This window comes from Rhinatrema bivittatum, chromosome 13, assembly GCF_901001135.1.
Source record: "Rhinatrema bivittatum chromosome 13, aRhiBiv1.1, whole genome shotgun sequence".
Taxonomy (NCBI): Eukaryota; Metazoa; Chordata; class Amphibia; order Gymnophiona; family Rhinatrematidae; genus Rhinatrema; species Rhinatrema bivittatum.
The window spans coordinates 33,526,205-33,547,007 of NC_042627.1; the positions used below are offsets into that span (position 1 = coordinate 33,526,205).

General features: G+C 46.3%; 1 protein-coding gene across 1 annotated transcript in view; it reads right to left on the reverse strand.

The window, feature by feature from the left end:
• The window catches only part of LOC115074730 (proprotein convertase subtilisin/kexin type 5-like), a 103,599-nt gene that overhangs the window by 62,845 nt on the left and 19,951 nt on the right, over positions 1–20,803 (reverse strand). The window contains exons 4-7 of the mRNA XM_029574495.1: positions 19,267–19,490; positions 10,593–10,835; positions 6,547–6,813; positions 4,081–4,326 (exon numbers count right to left, since the gene is read on the reverse strand). Coding sequence (XP_029430355.1) covers positions 4,081–4,326; positions 6,547–6,813; positions 10,593–10,835; positions 19,267–19,490 — 980 coding nt within the window. The remainder of the gene's footprint in view (positions 1–4,080; positions 4,327–6,546; positions 6,814–10,592; positions 10,836–19,266; positions 19,491–20,803) is intronic.

The following is a 20,803-nucleotide window of genomic DNA, read 5'->3' on the forward strand; positions in this document are numbered from 1 at the left end:
GGTGGTCCAGGGGGGCCGCGGGGAGCGATCTCCCGTTCCCAGGCCATCAGCTGCGCTAAAAAAAAATGGCGCCGATGGTCCTTTGCCCTTACCATGTGACAGGGTATCCGTGCCATTGGCTGGTCCCTGTCACATGGTAGGAGCACTGGATGGCCGGTGCCATCGTAAAGATGGCCGCCGCCATCTTTAAAGATGGTGCCGGCCATCCAGTGCTCCTACCATGTGACAGGGGCCGGCCAATAGCACGGATACCCTGTCACATGGTAAGGGCAAAGGGCATCAGCGCCATCTTTATGAGTGGCAGCCGATGGCCTGAGAGCGGGAGATCGCTCCCCGCACCCCCCCCCCAGACCACCAGGTAATTTTAAAAGGTTTTGGGGGGGGTCGGGAGGGTGGCGGAGGGGGTCGGTTTAAAGGGTCGGGTGGGGTTTTTTTTTATCGGGCCATCGGCGCCATTTATATTAGTGGCAGCCAAAATGGCGCCGATGGCCCGAGAGCGAGAGATCGCACCGGGACCCCCCCCCCACTGGACCACCAAGTAATTTAACATTTTGGGGGGGGTTCGGGAGGGTGGGGGAGGGTAAGGGATTGGTTTTAAAGGGTCGGGTGGGTTTTTTTTTATCGGGCCATCGGCAACCAAAATGGCGCCGATGGCCTGAGAGCAGGAGATCACACCGGGACCCCCCCCCCCCCACCCCACTGGACCACCAGGTAATTTAACATTTTGGGGGGGTTCAGGAGGGTAAGGGATTGGTTTTAAAGGGTCGGGGTGGGTTTAGGGGTTGTTTTGGTGTGCCGGTTTTCCCGCCCTCCCCCCAAATAATTCCTGTGCTCGATTTAACGATTTTTGACGATAAATCGGGGGAATTTGTATTGTATCGCACACTCTAATGATTTTTGATGATTTAAAAATTATCTGACGATTTTTTTAAATCGTCAAACGATTCACATCCCTATTATGGAATGCTATTCCTTTGGAGATTAAGTCCATTCAGGAGGTGAAATTGTTCAGGAAAAAGCTTAAAGCTTTTTTATTTGAAGAAGTTTTTAAATGATTTTTAAAAATGATTTTTAGAATTACATGTGCTCATTCACACACAGGCTACCACTCCCATACACATACACACAGGCTCTCACATTCACAAGCTCTTGCACACACCTTCCCATTCCCACAATCACATACTCAGGCTCTCGCTCTCACATGGTGCCTCATACACAGGCTATCATTCTTACATGCTCTTTCACACACAGACACACAGGCTGTCACATGCAGGCTCCCACTCCCATACATACGTACACACGGGCTCTCATTCTCACATGCAGGCTGCCACTTTCTGAAACACAGGCTGTCACTCTCACATGCTGTCTCTCACATGCAGGCTCCAATTCCCCCCCACAGATACACATATTCTCTCTCACACAGCTTCATATTGCCACACAAACACATACCCTTAGGCAGGCTCCCATTCACACACATACACACACACTCACACACACAGGTAGGTTACCATTCGCACTACACACACATTAATTAAAATGATGGCAATAATCAAACCACCTAATTGGTGCAAATATCACGGGGTTTGCCCCAATAATCCAAGCAAAATTATCCATGTGATTTTGCTTTGAATATTGCTGAAGGTACAAAGTAGCTGCAGCATTTGTGCTTGCTTTTTGTGTAGCAAAAATGTGGAAGAAATAGTGTGTGGTTTGGGAAATATAAACTATGCGCCCTATTTCATCCCCTCCCTAATCATGCCCTCGGGAAAGCATTTAAAGGTCGATTTTAAAAGCCCTATGCATGCCAAAGCCAGGAGATATACACATGTCTTGGGCCGGCACACGCCTCGCGGATTTTAAAAAGCACCCGAGTACGCGCACAAATCAAAAAGTTATAAAGGAGTGGGGCATTGGCATGGTCTGGGCGGAGCATAGGCGGGGCATGGGCGTTCCAGAAAGTCACCATAAAATGTGTATGTGTTTATGTGCACAGGGCTCCCCTACTGCGTAACTTTACTTCTTCTATGGACGGCACATAATTATTAAAATTAAAATACTAGGCAAGTCAGCGGGGTTTTAAGGAGGGGGGCGTGTCGGGGGCGGGCTAAAAAGGGAGGCGTACCGGGGGGCGGGCTAAAAAGGGAGGCTAAATAACAGGGGGGTTAGGAAATCCAATCCGCTAACTTGGCAAACTGGGAGCGAACAGGGAAAAAGCGTTATTGCGTAGACACGCGTATCTAATAAAATTCCCCCCACACACTTACGCAGTAGAGCTGGCATTTGTGCGCGTACAGCCAATGTTATATCATACGCGCATATACTTGCATATGTTATAAAATGCCTGTATCTCTGGGCGCGAACTGTCACATATACGTGTACATGTACGCCTGTGCGGCTGTTTGAAAGTTACCGTCATAGTTTTCCCCCCTACTTGAGGGTTAGTAATTTTTTATTTACCTAGGAAAAACGCAGTTTTTGAAAATGCCCTCCCCATATGTGGCATTCCTACGCACAGCTCCTGCTCCCCATTAGGAGAGTTTATGGGAAAAAATTGGCTTTTTGTTTTACATTTTGTTTTCTAGTAATGTTGTTTTATTTTGGGGTTTATTAAATTTCATTTTGTTGTTTAAATGTGCTAAATCATTTTAACACATACTAAATGGCTTTAGCACACACTAAATGGTTTTACCACACACTAAAATGATAAAACAAATTTTGTGTGTGTGACATTTCTGATTTGAAACACAAATTGAGACTAAAATCTCATAGCATTTTCCATGTCATTTAAAAACAGCAGCAACATCGTTATTCCTTAGCCCAGCCAGGCCAGTGGGGATGCTGTAGAAACCACATTCACAGCTCCTTGAGTAGGGAGGGAGGTTCCATTCATGGTACAATGGTAACATCTAGTGGCCAGATTCAGGATGCACATGTACAGTAGCAAGTTCCAGGGGGAGCTACTGTCTGGGACCCTGGCCAGAGGCTGCCGCTGCAGATGCTGAATTAAATGGGTGTTCGAGGCTGGAGGGGGAGAGAGAAATTTAAAAGAGGCTGCATAGCCCATCAAGGGTCATTTTTTTATGAAACTAGAACTCCAAAGGAATAGGAGTAACTTGCCCGGCTAAAAACTAGTGTGACTTATGCTGAAAGGGCAAAGAAAATAATAAATCATAATATCTTGGAAAGAAGAAACGTGGACTTCATGAAAGTGCCATATCCTGGATTATCTGTAGCGTGATGAGAATTTGGACACTGCACGACGTCATGTTCCCTCTAAGACGTGAGAATGCACACACAGGTTGTGAACAAAACATAGCACGCACAAGAAGCTTTCCCAGACGCTTAAGTGACAGACAGACTCCCTAATTACTAAGTATCCTAATTACCCTAATTATGGTCACTGTATCCAGTACTAATTCTAAAATATCTACAACTGGACAATTATCTTTGAGATCAAAAATTTAGTTTATTTCATATATATATTTGGCATTGCTTATATTTATATTTATTGCTACGTTAAATAGTTATACTGCTTATATAATATATTATATTTCTTTACTTATTACTATTTATTACCAGTTAAACTATTATTTCTTTATTTAGCTCTATGTTAAATTGTCAACCAGTTATACTGTTCCATATGTTCTACTGTTCCATGTAAAGCTCAGCTCTCTGTTGAGCAGTTCTTCGTTTTATGTAAACCGGAGTGATTTGTAGTCCCTACAAGAACTTCGGTATATAAAAATTAAAAATAAATAAAATAAATAAGAAATCATGATATCATTTGTATTATACTGGCTCATAGTGCATAACTTTGAACTCAGCTTATAAAAGGTTGCACAAAAGAAACATTTTTGCACGTGTACCCTTTCAAAAATTAGAGGGAGCATTGTTCAACATTTCTGAATAATTATTAATTTACCAAACAATGCATGCAAAAATATATAGCAAACCAATAAGGGCTCTATCCAGAAAAGATATTTCCCCATGCTATGGCTTTTTTAAAAATCATTATAGAATAAGGCCTTATGAGCAGTAACACAGTTTGCAACTTGCCCAATAGACCAAAAAGACACTTACTATGTAGATAATAAGGCACAGAACAGGTGAGACAATTTCTTGGAGAAGGTCCATCACAGGACTGACATGTTTCATCACAGGTCTTGCATGTAAACTGATCACCCTGAAGGAAAGTCTTGAGGGGACATTCAGCTTCTCCTTGCACACCACACATCCTGCTGACAGGGTCTAGCGTCAGGCCATGTTGACACTGGATGCAGTCAGTTGGTTCTGAACTGGAACAGCTGGCACAAGTTCTATCACATGCTGCAAACATTATAAATTCATCTTTAAATAATTAAAGACCATATCAATATATATTTTAAACATATCACACATAGGGCCTGATTTTCAAAAGCATTTACACACTTAAAACTGGGTTTTACATGTGTAAATGCACTTGCAGGTAAATGGATTTTGAAAATTGCTATGATAGTATGTTACATTTACATGCGTAACTCCTTTGAAAATTCACCTATAGAGCCAGATTTTAAAAGCTCTACACGCGTAAATCTCCTTGAGCTCACCGGGCCTATTTTATAAAGGCCCAGTGACGCGCGTAAAGCCCTGGGACGCGTCTAAGTCCCGGGGCTTTACTAAAGGGGCGGTCCAAGGGTGGGGGCGGGGCCATTTGCTGCAGTGTCAGAGAATCGCGTGCCTGCAGGCTGCTGGCGAACGCAACCTGCACCTGCCTGGAGGCAGGCGCAAAAGGTGACATAAAAATTTGGGGGGGGGGGGGTTAGAGTAGGGCTAGGGCGGGAAAGGTTAGGGGAAGGGGTGGGAAGGATAGTTAAGGGGGAAGGGAAGTTCCCTCACAGGCCGCTCCGATTTCGGCCTGGGAGGGAAAGGGGGAAGGCAGCGCGGCTCGGCGCAGGTTCGGCACGTGCAAGATGCAATATTGTGCACCCTCTTGCATGCGCCGACCGCCGATTTTATAGCCTGCGTGCGCATATTATAAAATCAGGCATACATGTGCGCGCACCGGGTAGCACGCGCACATGTTCGCCCGCGCGCAGATCTTAAAATCTACCCTTAATGTTTTATATTTATTTTCATAAATATTCATGTTGCCCCTATTAATTTTATTGTTTTCTTTTGATGTTGCATATTTTAAACATTTAAACTGCTTGCATTATTTGTTATATGTTTTTGGTATTGGCTCAGACCTTGTTGGGGGGGCAGTTTTATAAATAAAGACATAAAATACATTTCTCTTTGGTGGCACTCATGAAAGAGCCATTCACTGAGTAGCAATGACTGTGCAGTGCAGTCTTCTCTACAAATGAATTCCAAAAATTATTGGCTAGCAATCTACAGCAGCAAACTATGCCAAGTTAGCATTGGGAGGGTACACAGATTTCCTTCCGCTCCATTCTTCCATTTCGCCTTCTCAGTCTTCATGAAAATGTGTTTTATTTTTTTCATTTGGAGGATGTCTCATTTGTGAATTTTACTACTATTTCACAATTGGAAAGTCTACAGGAAGAAAATAATTATTCTAGTTAGTAGAAAATTATCTGTAAGCAATGAATTGCAATTCACATTTGGCTTCTCATCATGTCTGAAAAGTCCATTATGGAGTCATTAAATAAGTAGTTTAGCATAAACAAATGTTCATTTGGTCAATGAAATGTTGGATAGGCAGCATTATGAACTTTCTTTGAGGGTATCCCACAAGATTATAGGAGCATGCTTCCGCAGCCAAGGTAGCCCCAGGATGACCGGGTGCATGGATCTCTCTAGGACGAGGAACGAAATCTCCTCCACAAGCAAACTACCAGTGCGTAACGTGAGGGGCCTGGTACGGGTATCGATGGTTCCTGGAAGAAGTCTCCCCTGAATGGAGGATACCCGGAGCGGGGGTCTTTGGGGTTGAACCGCAGTCGGGAGTTGCTGAACCAAGTCTTTGAGGATGAAGTTTCCCCTGGCTCCAGAGTCGATCAGGACTAGCGTATCGAACTCTCCTTCAGGAAGGAGTAAGGTCACCGGGACGGTGCACGGGGAGGCAGAGGTGGTGTGACTTAGGGTTAGCTCCCCAACTACCCTAGGTCCGAGTGTTTCCTAGACGCTCGCTACAGTGGGCAAGGAAGTGGCCCTTGCCAGCGCAATACAGGCACAGGCCCAGGGACCGACGTCTTCTCCTCTCCTCTTGAGAGATAGGCCCCCGGCCTACCTGCATGGGTTCGGGATCTTGAGCCCCCAGAGAGGCAGACGGGGAGTACCCGCTTCGGGAAGGAGTGGTTCCAGAGGTCCCAGGCCTATGAGCCGACCTCCTCTCTCGGAACCGGCATTGGATGCGGCGGTCCACGTGGCCCGCTAGATCAATGAGATCGTTCAAGTCGTCCGGGAGATCTCTGGCCACCAATTCATCCTGAAGTCTTGGGGAGAGACTTTCCAAAAAGATACTGTGCAAGCTAACACTTCCCCAGTTCAATTCAGCGGCAAGAGTCTGGAAGTCCACGGCGTGTTCCGCCAAAGGCCGGTTACCCTGACGCAGCTGGAGCAGTTCTGATGCGGCAGTAGGTCTACGGGAGGACTCATCGAAGACCCGCCGAAAGGCGGTGATGAACTGTACTGGGTTGTCCAGGCGGGAGTCCTGACACTCCCAGAGGTTGGAGGCCCACGCCAGGGGTCTCCCATCCAGCAGGGAGATAATAAAGCTTGTCTTGACCCGGTCCGTCGGAAACTGAAGCGGAAGGAGGTTGAATTGAATATAGCACTGGTTCAGGAGCCCTCGGCAAAGCTTCACATCTCCTGAAAACCGCGAGGGTACTGGCATCTGTATGGGTGCTGTTGATCTGGAATTGGTCCCAGCTCCAGGTACTGAGGAACTGGAAACAGTGGCTCCGCCTACGTGGTTGGCTAATCCCTGCACTGTCGCCATCAGGGAGTCGAGGCAGGTTTGCTGCTGCTGTTGCAGCCTCTGGGCAATACCCGGGATGGCTTTCAAGCCTGCAAGATCCACCGGGTCCATGGCCTTTCAAACTGTTACGGTCGTGGACCCTTGGGCCAACTGAGACGGTGGATGGAGTACTGTGGGAACCCACAGGAAGCGTCACAGCCGGGAGGCAGCGCTGAAGAGACTTGGAAGAAGACTTTACCACTAGAAGCCTGAGGTCCCCCCAGGAGGAGCCCGTAGGAACCCAGCCTCTTGGACTTAGGCGGGACCCTATGCGACCAAGGATCCAGGCAGGGTCTGGAGAGGTGGACGAAAAGGACGGCTGGGCCCAGGAGGTTGGAAGTCTTCACCCTCGGAAGCCCGCGGCTCCCCCAGGAGGAGCCCGTGAGAGCCCAAGCTGCTGGGACTTAGGAGAATCCTCTGGGCCAGCGAGTACCGGATACCTGAGGTGGTGGAAGGAGGCAAAGTCGGAGTCCAGGAGCAAAGCCGGGTCAGAAGCCAGAAGTCAGAGATCCAAAACCAAAGCTAGGGATGGAAGCTGAAGACAGCGTCGTAGGTCGGAGCCGGGTTGGAAGCCAGAAGTCAGAAGTCAATACCAAAACCAGGAGCAGAAGCTGAAGATGAGTCAGGAGATGAAGCCAGGTCAGAAGCCAGAAGACAGAAGAGACGATCCAAGATCAAAGCTGCAACTAGAGACTCAGGGACTGAGTGAACCTCGTTGCAAGGCGAGGTACAGCTGCAGCTGCCGGGTTTAAATGGCCCGGCAGCGTCTGATGTCATCAGGGTCTGTTCCCGGGTTTTCCCGTGCTGGCCCCTTTAAGTCTGAAGCCCCGGCGCGTGCGCCCGCCTAGGGGGCGGGGCCAGCCGCGGATCGGCGCCAGCGTCTCCCTTGCAGGGAGGATGCCGCGGAGGGCTGCGTCTCCGGCCTGGGAGGCCAGAAGGAAGGCGTTCCTGCTGTCGGACCGGCCGCATGGTAAGTGTAGGTCTTGGGGCACGGCCCGGGACCGTAACATACTATATGTTTGGTTCTTATTTTTCCATCAGACATAGGGAACTTAATTTCTGGCTGAAAATTCACCTAAATTTAGGGACCTATATTTAGGACTGCTATTCATTTGCCTTGATTTAGGCTCCAATTACCTGATTCATTAAGGGTTTTCCCACAGACAAAAAAGGGAGAAGAGCCTTAATAAATCTGGCCCTAAGTTAGGTGTCTAGTGTTGAAAACCATTGCTAAGGCCTTACTCTGCCCCTGTAGCAACCCACTTTTTTGGTACCTAAATTTACGTACCTTGTGAAACTAGGAGCCTAAATTTGGGCACTCAACTCTAGTAAAAATTCTCAAAAGGTCAAAAGTTAGGCAACTAAACCCTTTGAAAATTTACCTGTTAGGCTAGGTTTGGCTGAAAATAGCACCTAGGTTAAATTCCTAAATTTGAGAAATCAGCTTTTTTGGAATATTAGCCTCTGTGCTTTCAGGTTGTATTGTTTTTCCATGACAGATTAATTCACCCTTATTTCATTTCATGGGTTTATGACAAATGCCAAAGAACAGTCAAAAGTGCATAGTGTTTTCTTTTATTGGTTATTTAAAGTTATAAGATGCTAAAACACTTTAAGGTGAATTTTAAAAGTCCAGCACGCACAATCAATAGGAGGGAAGTGAAAAAGGGGGGTTTGGTAGCATACTAGATAAATATTGGGTTATATGTTGCTGCTCTGAATTGCTATTCTCCTAGCTCTTTTATTTCTTTACTGTAATCTATTAGAAATATTGCACAGATTGCAAATGTGTTAAAGTTGGTATAAGTTCTGTAATGGATATTTTTGAGTTGCAAATGTGTAATGTCTTTTTGAAAATTTGAAATCTCAATAAAGATAAAATTAAAAAAAAAATAAATTCCTAAATTTGAGAAATCAGCTTTTTTGGAATATTAGCCTCTGTGCTTTCAGGTTGTATTGTTTTTCCATGACAGATTAATTCACCCTTATTTCATTTCATGGGTTTATGACAAATGCCAAAGAACAGTCAAAAGTGCATAGTGTTTTCTTTTATTGGTTATTTAAAGTTATAAGATGCTAAAACACTTTAAGGTGAATTTTAAAAGTCCAGCACGCACATCAATTAGGGGATGCCTACACAAGTTGGGCTTGTACCACTGAGTGGATTTTAAAAGTCACCCAGAATCCCGTGTGTCTCCCATAACGCGCACATCTCAAATGTTTTCAGAAAGGGGCGGGACATGGATGTAGTCTGGGCAGGGCATGGGCATTTCGGGGCATGAACCTGAGATGTGCATGCAAATACCTATGCCATATGGCGCAGGCCGAGGCCCTCTGCTGTGTAAGTTTACTTCTTTTATGGAGGAGGTGTAAGTTATAAAATAAAGAAAACTAGGCAGATCTGAGGGTTTTTAAGGGTCGGGGCTAACTGGAGGGAATGAAGGCTATTAAACTTGGAGGACTTATCCAGATAAATAGATAGCTGGATATCCAGTGGGCAGATCAGCGTGGTGCTACTCACCTGGCTAACTTAACCGGATAAGTGCCAATATTCTGACTTATCTGATTAAGTTAATTGGATAAGTTAGACCTCACATAGAGCAAGTTTAACTTATCTGGATATAACTTATTTGGCAAAGTCGCGCCAAACTCGATAATATTCAGCAGCATAGCTGTTTTGCTGAATATCCCATGTAAGTTAACTTAACTTATAACCTTTCTCTTTCATTGGTTTTGGAATTATTTAGAATGTTCATTGTAACTTTTTGCTCCATTCTCTCTCCTTTTTAGCTATTTGTTTAATGTAAACCGATGTGATGTACATACGAACACCGGTATATAAAAGCTTTTAAATAGAGTTAGCCGGATAAGGCTTATCCGGCTAACTTACATCGACTGTTTCTTTTGAATATTGACCTCAATATAATTTACATACATTGAACTTCAAATTAATCAGACATGATGTACTGAAAACATGAATAGCAATGCTTTACCTTCTGTTTCAACTCTCTCGGGAGACAAAACCATTCCCTATTCTGTAGGAGTGGGTATGGGAAACATTGTTTAGGTTTTGGTTCTGTTGTATTTCTAAATTTCATGTTGTTTCATTACTAATGTGTGTAAAATGTGTTTTTACGCTCATATGTATTTGCATATTCTGCATTTGCTATTCTGTAGTTTGCTTACATTGATCTGTAGATGCATAAATAAATCAGTAAAAGTTATACACTCACTGGATTATGTCTCACATGTCTGGATTAGAGATGGATCGATTCAAAATAAGTTCAAATCACAATCCATAAGCTTTCCAGCTAATGAAACGTGATGCATTTGGGTGATCCATATCTTATTTCTTGGAGAAACACAGTCAGCTTCTCTCTGGGCCTGCACCAAGCCTCCCATGGCCACTGGGGAAGAAAAGTATGGATTGACACAAGGAGCTCCCTGCCCCCTCCTGCCAGGAGACAGAGATACGTGTGTGAGTGCTGGAGAGTTCCTCCACAGCAGTGCACACGTCCCTTGTTCTTGGTGGGAAGGGGAAAGAAGTAACCCAGGCTTGTGTATTTATTTCATTGCATGTTTCATTTGTATTATAATTTATTAAGGGAAAAAATTGGTTGATACATCTCACCTTGACATTCCATAGCTAAAGTATTATAAGTTGTCCCCACTGGACAATTTTCTAAGCATTGGCCTTGGTACAATTTAGGATAATTGAGAGAGCAGGTTTCACAGTTGTTAGAAGAGCTTCCAGAGCATGTTGAGCAAGTATAATAACAAAGAATGCATTTGCCGCTGTCTAGATCTTCAAAGTAAGAGTCAGGACAAGTAGCTTTGCAGGTGCCATTGAGAAGCAGGTATAAGTAACTGCATTCTAAGTGAAAAACAAAAAAAAACCCAGAAAATTGTGAGATTTATAAGTATTTATACACAGAAGAAAAACTGAAATGCTGTTAGAGCAAAAATAAATTACAAACTAACTCCTAGATTCATCAAAATGTGTTAGTAACGCACTGATAAGAAAAAAGGGTGTGTTTAAGGAAATACCACACCATGCTTCACATCAGTAGGAGTGAAAGAGAAAGAGAGAGAGAGAGAGAGAGAGAGAGAGAGAGAGAGAGAGAGAGAGAGAGAGAGAGAGAGAGAGAGAGAGAGAGAGGTAGGTAGGTAGGTAGTGGAGTATTTATATCTCTATAGGAGGGCCACCTAATAGGTTGCGGTGAGGTGGTGGTGGTTTAGGGTTTAGGGGCCAGTTTCTCATGTAGAGTGAGACATACGAATAGCACAGTACACCTCGGTGAAGATTTGACGTCATTTGGAGTGAGGAAAGTCTCACAAAGATGCCATTTCTACTGTGTTCTCTCACCCTAGCTTGATGGACTCTATATCGGAGTACCACTGGCTGTGGAAGAAAGAGCTGAAAGAGCTCTTCTAATTGTTAAACATGTCCCTGAGTTTGTCAATACGAGTTACAGGGAAAAAAACCCCACAGTCTTCAACCCCATAGTCCTTGTGGGTCCTAAGTATGCCAAAATAAGATCCTTTTCAAAGCTTTCATGCAAGGAAAAACCTTGTACATAAAGCAGTGTAGAGTGACTGGGCAGGCCCAATGGCCTAGAAACAGTACTAAAGAGCAGGAGACATGTATTCAGGTAGGCTGTGTGTCAAAGCTACCTAGGGTAGGAAATGAAATCCCCAGCAAAAGATGCACCCTTTTAAAATGATGTAAACAAATTGAACCACAATTTTTTGACTCATTTCGTCTAAAATCTTAAAATGCCCCCCTCCCCTCCCCCCGACCATAGGGCATTGTCTTTTTTTTTTAATGAGGTCTTTTTTGGAAAGTTTCTTTCTTTCATGGAAAATATACCTACTTCTTGTTATAACAAATGAATTAAAAATTTTTGCAGTGCTATTGGCAGCATTAATTCCTTTTTGTATGCACTGAATAGGTGGAAAATATAGATTTAAGTTTAAACAAATCTGGATTTACAGGGATTCTAAATTGTACATTTAAATTAGATTAAGAATGAATAGATTATCAGGTCACATGAGATATTCTTGAAATATTAGCTGTTTTGAAAATAACTCGGAAAACTTGAATATAAGATTAAAATCTGTCCGTTCTCTAATACAGATTTTTAGTTACATGTATACTTTGTAATAGTTCTGGAGCTACGGGAGCCCTCTCACCTTTCTCTGGAGGCCTCTCTGAAGCCGGGGCCTCGCCTAATCTGGTTGCCCAGGTTTTGCTCCATGGCCTGGGAGGCCTTCGACATCCTTGGGGCCTGCCTGAGGCCTGCTTCAGTCTTCGCCTGGACTTCCTGGTTTGGGCCTCACCTTTCTCCCTAGGGGTCGGCCCCAGCTCTTCTCTCCAGTTATAGGGCCAGCCAGGTGTGGCCCATCTGAACTCCTCCAGGAAGTTGCTTGTTTCCTGTCCTATAAAAAGACTTCCTCTTTACTCAGTCCTCACTTCGGCAAGGGGCTAGTCCACCTAGGCTATGTCTCCCTTGGGCTTCCTGTGTGGGTCAGTGTTCCTTATGTGTCTGGTCCAAATACCAGAATGTGGGACCCATGCCTCTGAGAGTCTCCTACTGTGTTCTGAGTCTTCAGATTCCTCGTTGCCTTGCCTAGTTCTGACTCTGGAGGATCCGAGGGTTTCCACTACCCTGTGCTAAGTGACTTTCCGAGCTTCTCCTGCTCTTCTCATGGCCCGCGACCAGCCTCCTGGCTGTGTAGGGCGAGTAGGAGACAGTGTGGTCCGCGACCAGCCCGTATCTGGTAGGGTGCCTGAGGGTCCAGCTCATCCCTCTTGTTCCTGTCTTTGTCCTGAACTCCACTTGTGCCTTGCTCCAAGTTCCAAGACCTTGCTTTGACCACTTCAGTCCTGTGCCTTCCTGACGTCCGGCCTGCCGCCTCTGCTGCTCCCTGTGACAGGTCCGAAAGGGCTGGGAATGGTCAGAGGACCAATCAGAGACCACCATAGTGTTGTGGTCTCCTGGGGCGTGTAGGTCGGCGGAGTGGCTGAGACTTGGCGCGTCTTCACCACTGCAAGGGCACACCTCACTTCTCTTCCATCTAGAGTGCCCTGGTATGCCAAGCCTCAAGTGTTTGCTTGAGACTGATGCTAGCCATAACACTATACAGCTATCATTTCTAGAATACTCAGTGAGTACTGTCTGATAAGATCTCGTAACCATCATCCCTAGAATGAGAGAGCCTTACATTTCACTGACTTTTTTCTTCTTTTTGATCTACTTTGCCCGTGTAAGAGATTTATCCTTTACGGGGTGTCAAGTTTGTCAGCTGTTACTTCCTATTAAACCTAAAAACCTCACATTCTGCAATGGCCCATGTCATATCAGGGGACAGCTGGGAGAGTGCAGTCTATGAAGGGCACAGAAAAGGGCAGTAAATAATTTCTGAAGGTAAATTTCTAGAACTCACCCAGCCTTGGAAACATGGAACTAAGAGGGCAATTTTCAGAGACATTTAACCGGAGGAACAGATATTTACCCAGGTAAAATGTCCCAGATGCAAATCACCCTCCTCAAGCATATTTAAATAGTACACGTGGGTTCTATAGCGCACATAAGTTTGCCCAAGGTAAAAGAAGAGATCTTCTGGCTGTGTTTAGGTCAGGCCAGGAAACAGTGCACATAAATTCATCCAGTTTGCAAATGCATGCACGCTAATTTGTCCTGTCCCACCTCCCCACCCCAACCACCCTTACAACCAGCAAGTGCAGACACTTAGGGATGGTAACTTTCAAACTGGCGTGCGTGTGCACATCCGCGGCCATTTTATAAAATACTCGTACCTGTGCATGCATGTTATAAAATAGCACAGCCACATGCATGTGTGACAGATTTCGAGTGGGCACGCGCCTGTGCGCACATATCCCGCTTCTACCTCGTAAATCGGGGAATTTTCAAAGGGGCACGTGCCAATGCCAGGCCCACTTTTACCAGTTCGTCCACAGTTCACCCAGTTAAGCAATACATCCTCCAGCCCCCGCCGGTTTGATAGCCTTCACTCCCCCCAACAGTTAACCCCAACCCTGAAAATCCCAAAGATCTGCCCAGTTTTCTTTCTTTTGTAACTTAGACATCATCCATAGCAGAAGTAAAGTTACGTGGCAGGGGCCTCGGCAAGCGCCAGGTCAGGTCAGTATTTACGGGCACATCTTAGGTTCACGCCCTGAAACGCCCATGGCCCACCCAAACCACGCTCCCGCCCTTTTTTTTTTTTTTTTAACTTTCAAGATGTGCGCGCTATGCAAGATACATGGCGTATCTCAGCGGCTTTTAAAATCTTCTCGGTGCGCGCAAGCCCCACTTTTTCATGCATCCCCTAACTAAAGGGTGCGCTGGGCTTTTAAAATTCACCTCTTAGATGGTAACTTTTAAACAGGTGCGCGGGTGCACATGTGCACGTTTGCATCAACCCATGACCCAGAGATGCGTTCATTATATAACATCCGCACGTATCCGTGTGCATGGTATAAAGTAGACTGGACGCGCACACGTTGTTGCAGTTTGATGCTGCTGGAGAGGATAGTGGACCCTTGGGCCGACCTACCTAGGGAGACAGGGTAGGCCGGGAGGCGGAGCCACAAGCTAGAAGGGTTCACCCAGGAACCAGGGACCCCCCGGGAGGAGCCCGTAGGGTCCCGGGTCCTTGGGACTGGGAGCTGTTTGCAGAATGTCCAGAAGGCTGTGGTGGGGTGTAGGCCGGGACCGGAGCAGGCAGAGTGAATAGGAAGTCCAAGGTACCCGGAAGGCTGGGGACCGGCTGCGCAGAGCCGAGGGCCGGCTGAAGGCAGGGCAGCGGGCGGCTGCGGAGTCTGTAGCAAACCGGAGTCAGAGGCAGGCAGTGGGCTGAAGCGGGGTCAGAAGCAAACCAGAGTCTGAAGCAGGCTGCAGGCTGAAGCGGAGGTCAGAAGCAAACCGGAGTCGGAGGCAGGCTGCAGGCTGAAGCGGAGTCAGGAGAAAACCGGAGTCAGAGGCAGGCAGCGAGCTGAAGCGGAGTCAGAGGCAAACCAGAGTCAGAGGCAGGCAGCGAGCTGAAGCGGAGTCAGAAGCAAACCGGAGTCAGAGGCAGGCTGCAGGCTGAAGCGGAGTCAGAGGCAAACCGGAGTCAGAGGCAGGCAGCGGGCTGAAGCGGAGTCAGAAGCAAACCGGAGTCAGAGGCAGGCTGCAGGCTGAAGCGGAGTCAGAAGCAAACCGGAGTCAGAGGCAGGCAGTGGGCTGAAGCGGAGTCAGAAGCAAACCGGAGTCAGAAGCAGGCAACGTGAAGATCAACAGGAACGCAACTGGAAGCAACTAAGAAGTTGTGAACCTCGTTGCAAGGCGTTGAGAGAGAGTCTGAGCGCCGGTTATATCGGGAATCGGGCGTGACGTCAGCCGCGAGGGCGGGGCCGGGCTTCCGGGAGCTGGGCGAGACCAGAGGGAAGCAGGCCCGTAATGGTGGCCGCCACGTGGAGTGAGAGAAGCCCCCGGGGTCCGGAGCGGGCGGAATGCGGCGACTACTGAAGCGGAGGTAGGCGGGCCTGAGCCCTATCAGAAGGGAAGCGGTCGGGACCGCAACACACGTGTGTGCTCAATTTTAAATGAATAGGTGCAAGTTCCTGCAAATCCCGTACCTACCGTGTAAGTGGGACATTTACAAGGGATGCACACCGATGCCATTCGCCATTTTCCCAGTTCACCCAGTTAAAGGTCAGGACTTCCAATCCCCCCTAGTTTAATAGCCTCCCTTCCCCTGTCTGCCCTGACCCTTAGAACCCCGCTGATTTCCCTAAATTCGTTTGTTTTAACATTTAGACTTCATCCATAGCAGATATAAAGTTACACGGCAGGGGGACCCCGGCATGTGCCAATGCGTGTAAATATTTATGTGCTCGTCTCTTGGCCAGGCCCCGACACCCTGCCCAGACCCCATCACTTTCTGTTAATTTTTCATTTGTGTGCACAGCAGCAGGTACACACATATCCAGTCGGATTTTTTAAAAAAACGCCCGGCACAAGCTGGCCCAAATTGTGTGCGCCGGGCTTTTACAATTCACCTATTAATGTGTACACATTGCACAGGCTAATTTTCAGAGAAGCCTGCAGGTAGTTCATTTTTTTAAAGTTTACATCAAATACCATGTGTAAAGCACTGGTGTACTTTGCAACTACATGGACTGTCAGAAAATTGCCCCATAGTCAGGCCGATACTGTTAACCCACGTATGGACGCGCGTTTTCGATGCACTAGCTTACCGCGCGTCCAACCCTCCCCCCCGAAACTAATAGTGCCCGCAACATGCAAATGCATGATGATGGCCCTATTAGTTATTCCCGCACGATTCACTAAGTAAAATGTGCAGCCAAGCCACACATTTTACTTTCAGAAATTAGCGCCTACCCAAAGGTAGGCGTTAATTTCTGCCGGCACCGGGAGCGCCGGCGCCATTTTGGTTCCTGTCCCCCGACGTCACGAGCGCAGGAGATCACTCCTGGACCCCCGCTGGACCCCCATGGACTTTTGGCCAGCTTGGGGGGCCTCCTGACCCCCACAAGACTTGCCAAAAGTCCAGCGGGGGTCCGGGAGCGACCTCCTGCACTCGGGTCATATTGCCGTATTGCAAAATGGCGCCGGCCGTATGGCCAAACGGCCGGCGCCATTTTGCAATACGGCAATACGGCCATACGGCCGGCGCCATTTTGCAATACGGCCCGAGTGCAGGAGGTCGCTTCCAGACCCCCGCTGGACTTTTGGCAAGTCTTGTGGGGGTCAGGAGGCCCCCCCAAGCTGGCCAAAAGTCCCTGGGGGTCCAGCGGGGGTCCGGGAGCGACCTCCTGCACTCGGGTCGTATTGCCGTATTGCAAAATGGCGCCGGCCATACGGCCATACGGCCGGCGCCATTTTGCAATACGGTCCGAGTGCAGAAGGTCGCTCCCGGACCCCCGCTGGACTTTTGGCAAGTCTTGTGGGGGTCAGGAGGCCCCCCCAAGCTGGCCAAAAGTCCCTGGGGGTCCTGCGCTCGTGACGTCGGGGGACAGGAACCAAAATGGCGCCGGCGCTACCTTTGCCCTGTCATATGACAGGGCAAAGGTAGCGCCGGCGCCATTTCTATTAACGCAGCCGTGGCCCGAGAGTGGAAGATCACACCGGGACCCCCCCAATTGGACCCCAGGTAATTTAAAACATTTTGGGGGGGTTCGGGAGGGTGGGGGATTTATTTTAAAGGGTCGGGGTGGGTTTTAGGGTTGTTTTAGTGTGCCAGTTTTCCCGCCCTCCCCCTTCCCCTCCCCCTCCCCTCCCCCGATTTATGATTTTTGACGATAAGTTGGGGGAATTCCTATTGTATTGTGCCTGTAATGATTTTTGGCGATTTAAAATATATCGGACGATTTTTTAAATCGTCAAAAAAACGATTCACATCCCTATTATTTAGTGTGTTTGTGTGTTTTGTTTTAAATAGGTAGTCAGAAAGTCAGGCAACAAACAGAAGTTTATGTGTTTTGTTTTAAATAGGTAGAAAATCAGGCAACAAATAGAAGTTTGTGTGTTTTATTTTAAATAGGTAGTCAGAAAGTAAGGCAATAAACAGAAGTTTGTGTGTTTGTATTTCCCACCCTTCCCCCACCCACCCTTAACTCATCCTTTAATTTACAGGCAGGAGTCACTTTCACACTTAAAAAGGGTTTTTTTTAATCTGTCTTTTAACTTAAACTCAGAAATTCCCCACACCTTATCAAGAGTTTGATCATTCATTCCCTTGTAGGTCACTACCAGATATATAGTGAAAACACTAATACATTTAAGGGCCCTAATTGGAAGCAATCCTACACTCTTAGCAATATAAACCTTAACTAGGAACTGAACCAATTTAAGATGAAGGCAGCAATCCAGCAGCAAGAGGGGGGGCCTCCCAGTCTTTTGCATCCAGTGTCACATATGTGATTTTTTACCCACCGGTGAGAAATTGTACGTGTGCATGCGATGCAAAGAGCTCCTGTCTCTCAGAGATCTCTGGAGGCTAGAGTGGCAGACCTGGAGTAGCTGAGGAGACAGCATCTTTAAATACAGCGCCAGCAGAGCTCTTGCACCTCTGTGAGTAGGGGGAGCAGCAGTTTCTATCTCGTGTCCAGAAAAAAAGACAGGAAACCCCCCCCCCCGGAGGAATCAGGGCTCAGCTATTGAGCAGTCAAGCTCCTCCACATCATACATAGTGTGGGGGTAGGGAGGGTCAGTGCCTCCAAGCCCCTTCATGTGTGTGCTGGGGAGGGGCACGCCAGCCCCTTCATCTTTTGTCTTGGGTGGAGAAGAGAGGCAATCCCCCTGCTAACTGGCCCTTTCACTTTGGGCAGGTTAGCACTGGGGAATTTTGCAGCAGCAGCAGACCTAAAATAATTTAACTCCTGTCTGAGGCTGATGTTACATTTTCAGGCTTGACTGAGCCCTTGGAAAATAGCAAGTGTGGAAAGCATACCACGCAATTTCCACTTGCCCTGTAAAGTATCATTAGCATATGATGCTCCCTCATTTACATGGGAGGGCAGTCTCATTAACATCTTGAGGGACCATCTTAATGTGCACATTAAACTTTATTGTGCAAGCCCTATACTGTATGAAAATATTCAGTGTTCTGCAGATTATTTTATTTCTGCATGAGCCCTTTCTATCTCTAGACTATTTCACTAAGCTTAAGACCTGACATCAAAGAAAGAAAAACCTGTCACTGCCTAACAACTAACATGAATTTTTAAAACCGAACAGCAGACAACACAGTTGCTATGCATACCCTGATCACTACAATCTAACACGTTGATGTATAAATGCTGAATTATTTTTAAAAAATGAGTCTTGATAGTGTCTTGAGTGATTTTTATGAATACTTATTAAAAGGCCATTGTGGAGGAGTAAATATGTGTTATGTGCAGTAAAGAGTGAAATAAGCAAATAATTGCCTTATTTTATATTAAAAACTGATAAGAAATATGCCGTTTTCACCAAATTCAAAATAGTAGCATACCAGCATTCCATTTCCTCCACAGTGACTTATAACATAATCATGAATGGTATCTTTTGACCTATATCTTTGCCATGAAATTCACTGCAAAGTGCTGACAAGCTTGCTAATTCACAATTAATATCCACTCAACCAACCATGCTTTCATTAAATTATTTCAGGCCATTGAATATCCGGCTTTATCCCACTCCAACAATTTATGCTGCACAGCAGTGACAAAATCATGGCACAAAAACTTGCTAGATTCCCATTTTTTACATGAATGACTGAGAAAAATAAGATACTTATGCAGATTTGTGGATCAGAACAGATATTGCAGTGGGCCGAGCAGTGCTTGCAGGTACCATCCTCATCTGGGTAGTACCGCGGGGAGCAATTAGCCACGCAGCGTCTGTTCTCAAGGTACAGGCCATCTGCACATGACAGGCAGTCCCTGTTATTATTATCACAGGTCCAGCAAGAGCTGTCGCAGGCTTCACACAGGCCTTCAGCATTTTCATAGTAACCTCTACAGAGGAAACAAACAGAAAAGGAACAGCATGTACAATAACGGAATTGTAGAGGTGTTAAGCAACATAGAAACATATAGAAATATAGAAACAGAAATGATGGCAGAAGAAGACCAAAAGGTCCATCCAGTCTGCCCAGCAAGTACGGAAACCCTTTTTTTGTTCTTGTGACTCCGGTTTACTTTTCAGAGCCCAGGTTACAGCATTTCTATTCAGTGATAGGCTATTTTCCAAACTCCCCCCCCCCCCCAAGAAAAACCCAGGGGGAAAATCATCAAGGGGATATTGTCTACCTGCAAGGCTTTTCCACATCGGGCGTACTACAACTACTACTTATTTCTAAAGTGCTACTAGATGTACACAGTGTTGTACAAATATACATCAGAGACAGTCCCTGCTTCATGGAGCTTAGAAGGTAGTGAAAACAAGGATATATTACAGAAGTGGTTGAGATTCTAAAAGCAGCCTCAAAAATGTGAGTTTTTTAGACTGGATTTGAACATGGCCAGAGAGGAAACATGAAACGCTGACTCAGGAAGTGTATTCCAAAATACAGTGTAGCCGAGTAGAAAGCATGGATGAAGAAGGCGCAGATAAAAGTGACTTGTCTGATGAGAAGAATTTATGAGGAAGGATGAACGGAAAAGGAGAGGAGAGAAGGAAAGGTAAAGACCGAGTTGCTGGAGCATGTAGACGAGAAAGAGAGAGGTCACATGATCATAGCGACGTTAAAGGGAGATAAGCCATACAGCTGAATTTTGAATGGATTGCAGCGGAGAAAGACGGCTCGGGGAAAACATTCATGTACAGAGGGCAATTTCAAAACGTATGTACCAGGTGGAATAGCCTGCTGAAAACCGCCTTCCTCAAAAGTGGCTAAAAGTACACACAGGCTCCGCAGCATGAGAGCTCGTAGGTACATTGAAAATTTCTGTGCCGTGTTTAGATCAGGGAAGTAAAAAATATCTTCTGCACAGGTGATTTTTAACTGTACGTACGCTATTTCCCCCACCACCACCACTGTTCGACCACCCATGCATGCAAACAGAAGGTACAAAGAACGCAGACTCCTTTAGCGTGCACACTTTGCGGCTGCTGGCTTTGAAAGGTGAACAACCAAGGACTTTTTCCCTCTGAAAAATCTGCACAAAGGACATGCATGTAAGCTGCCCGTGTAGTTCACAACCATTTAGACTAATTTGAAAATTGTCCCCCATAATGGCATCATTTCAGCACCGTCCTCACCTGTCACACAATAAGAACTAGTTAATCGGTACCATAATTGAACACGCCCTTTCCCGCTCAGTTATTA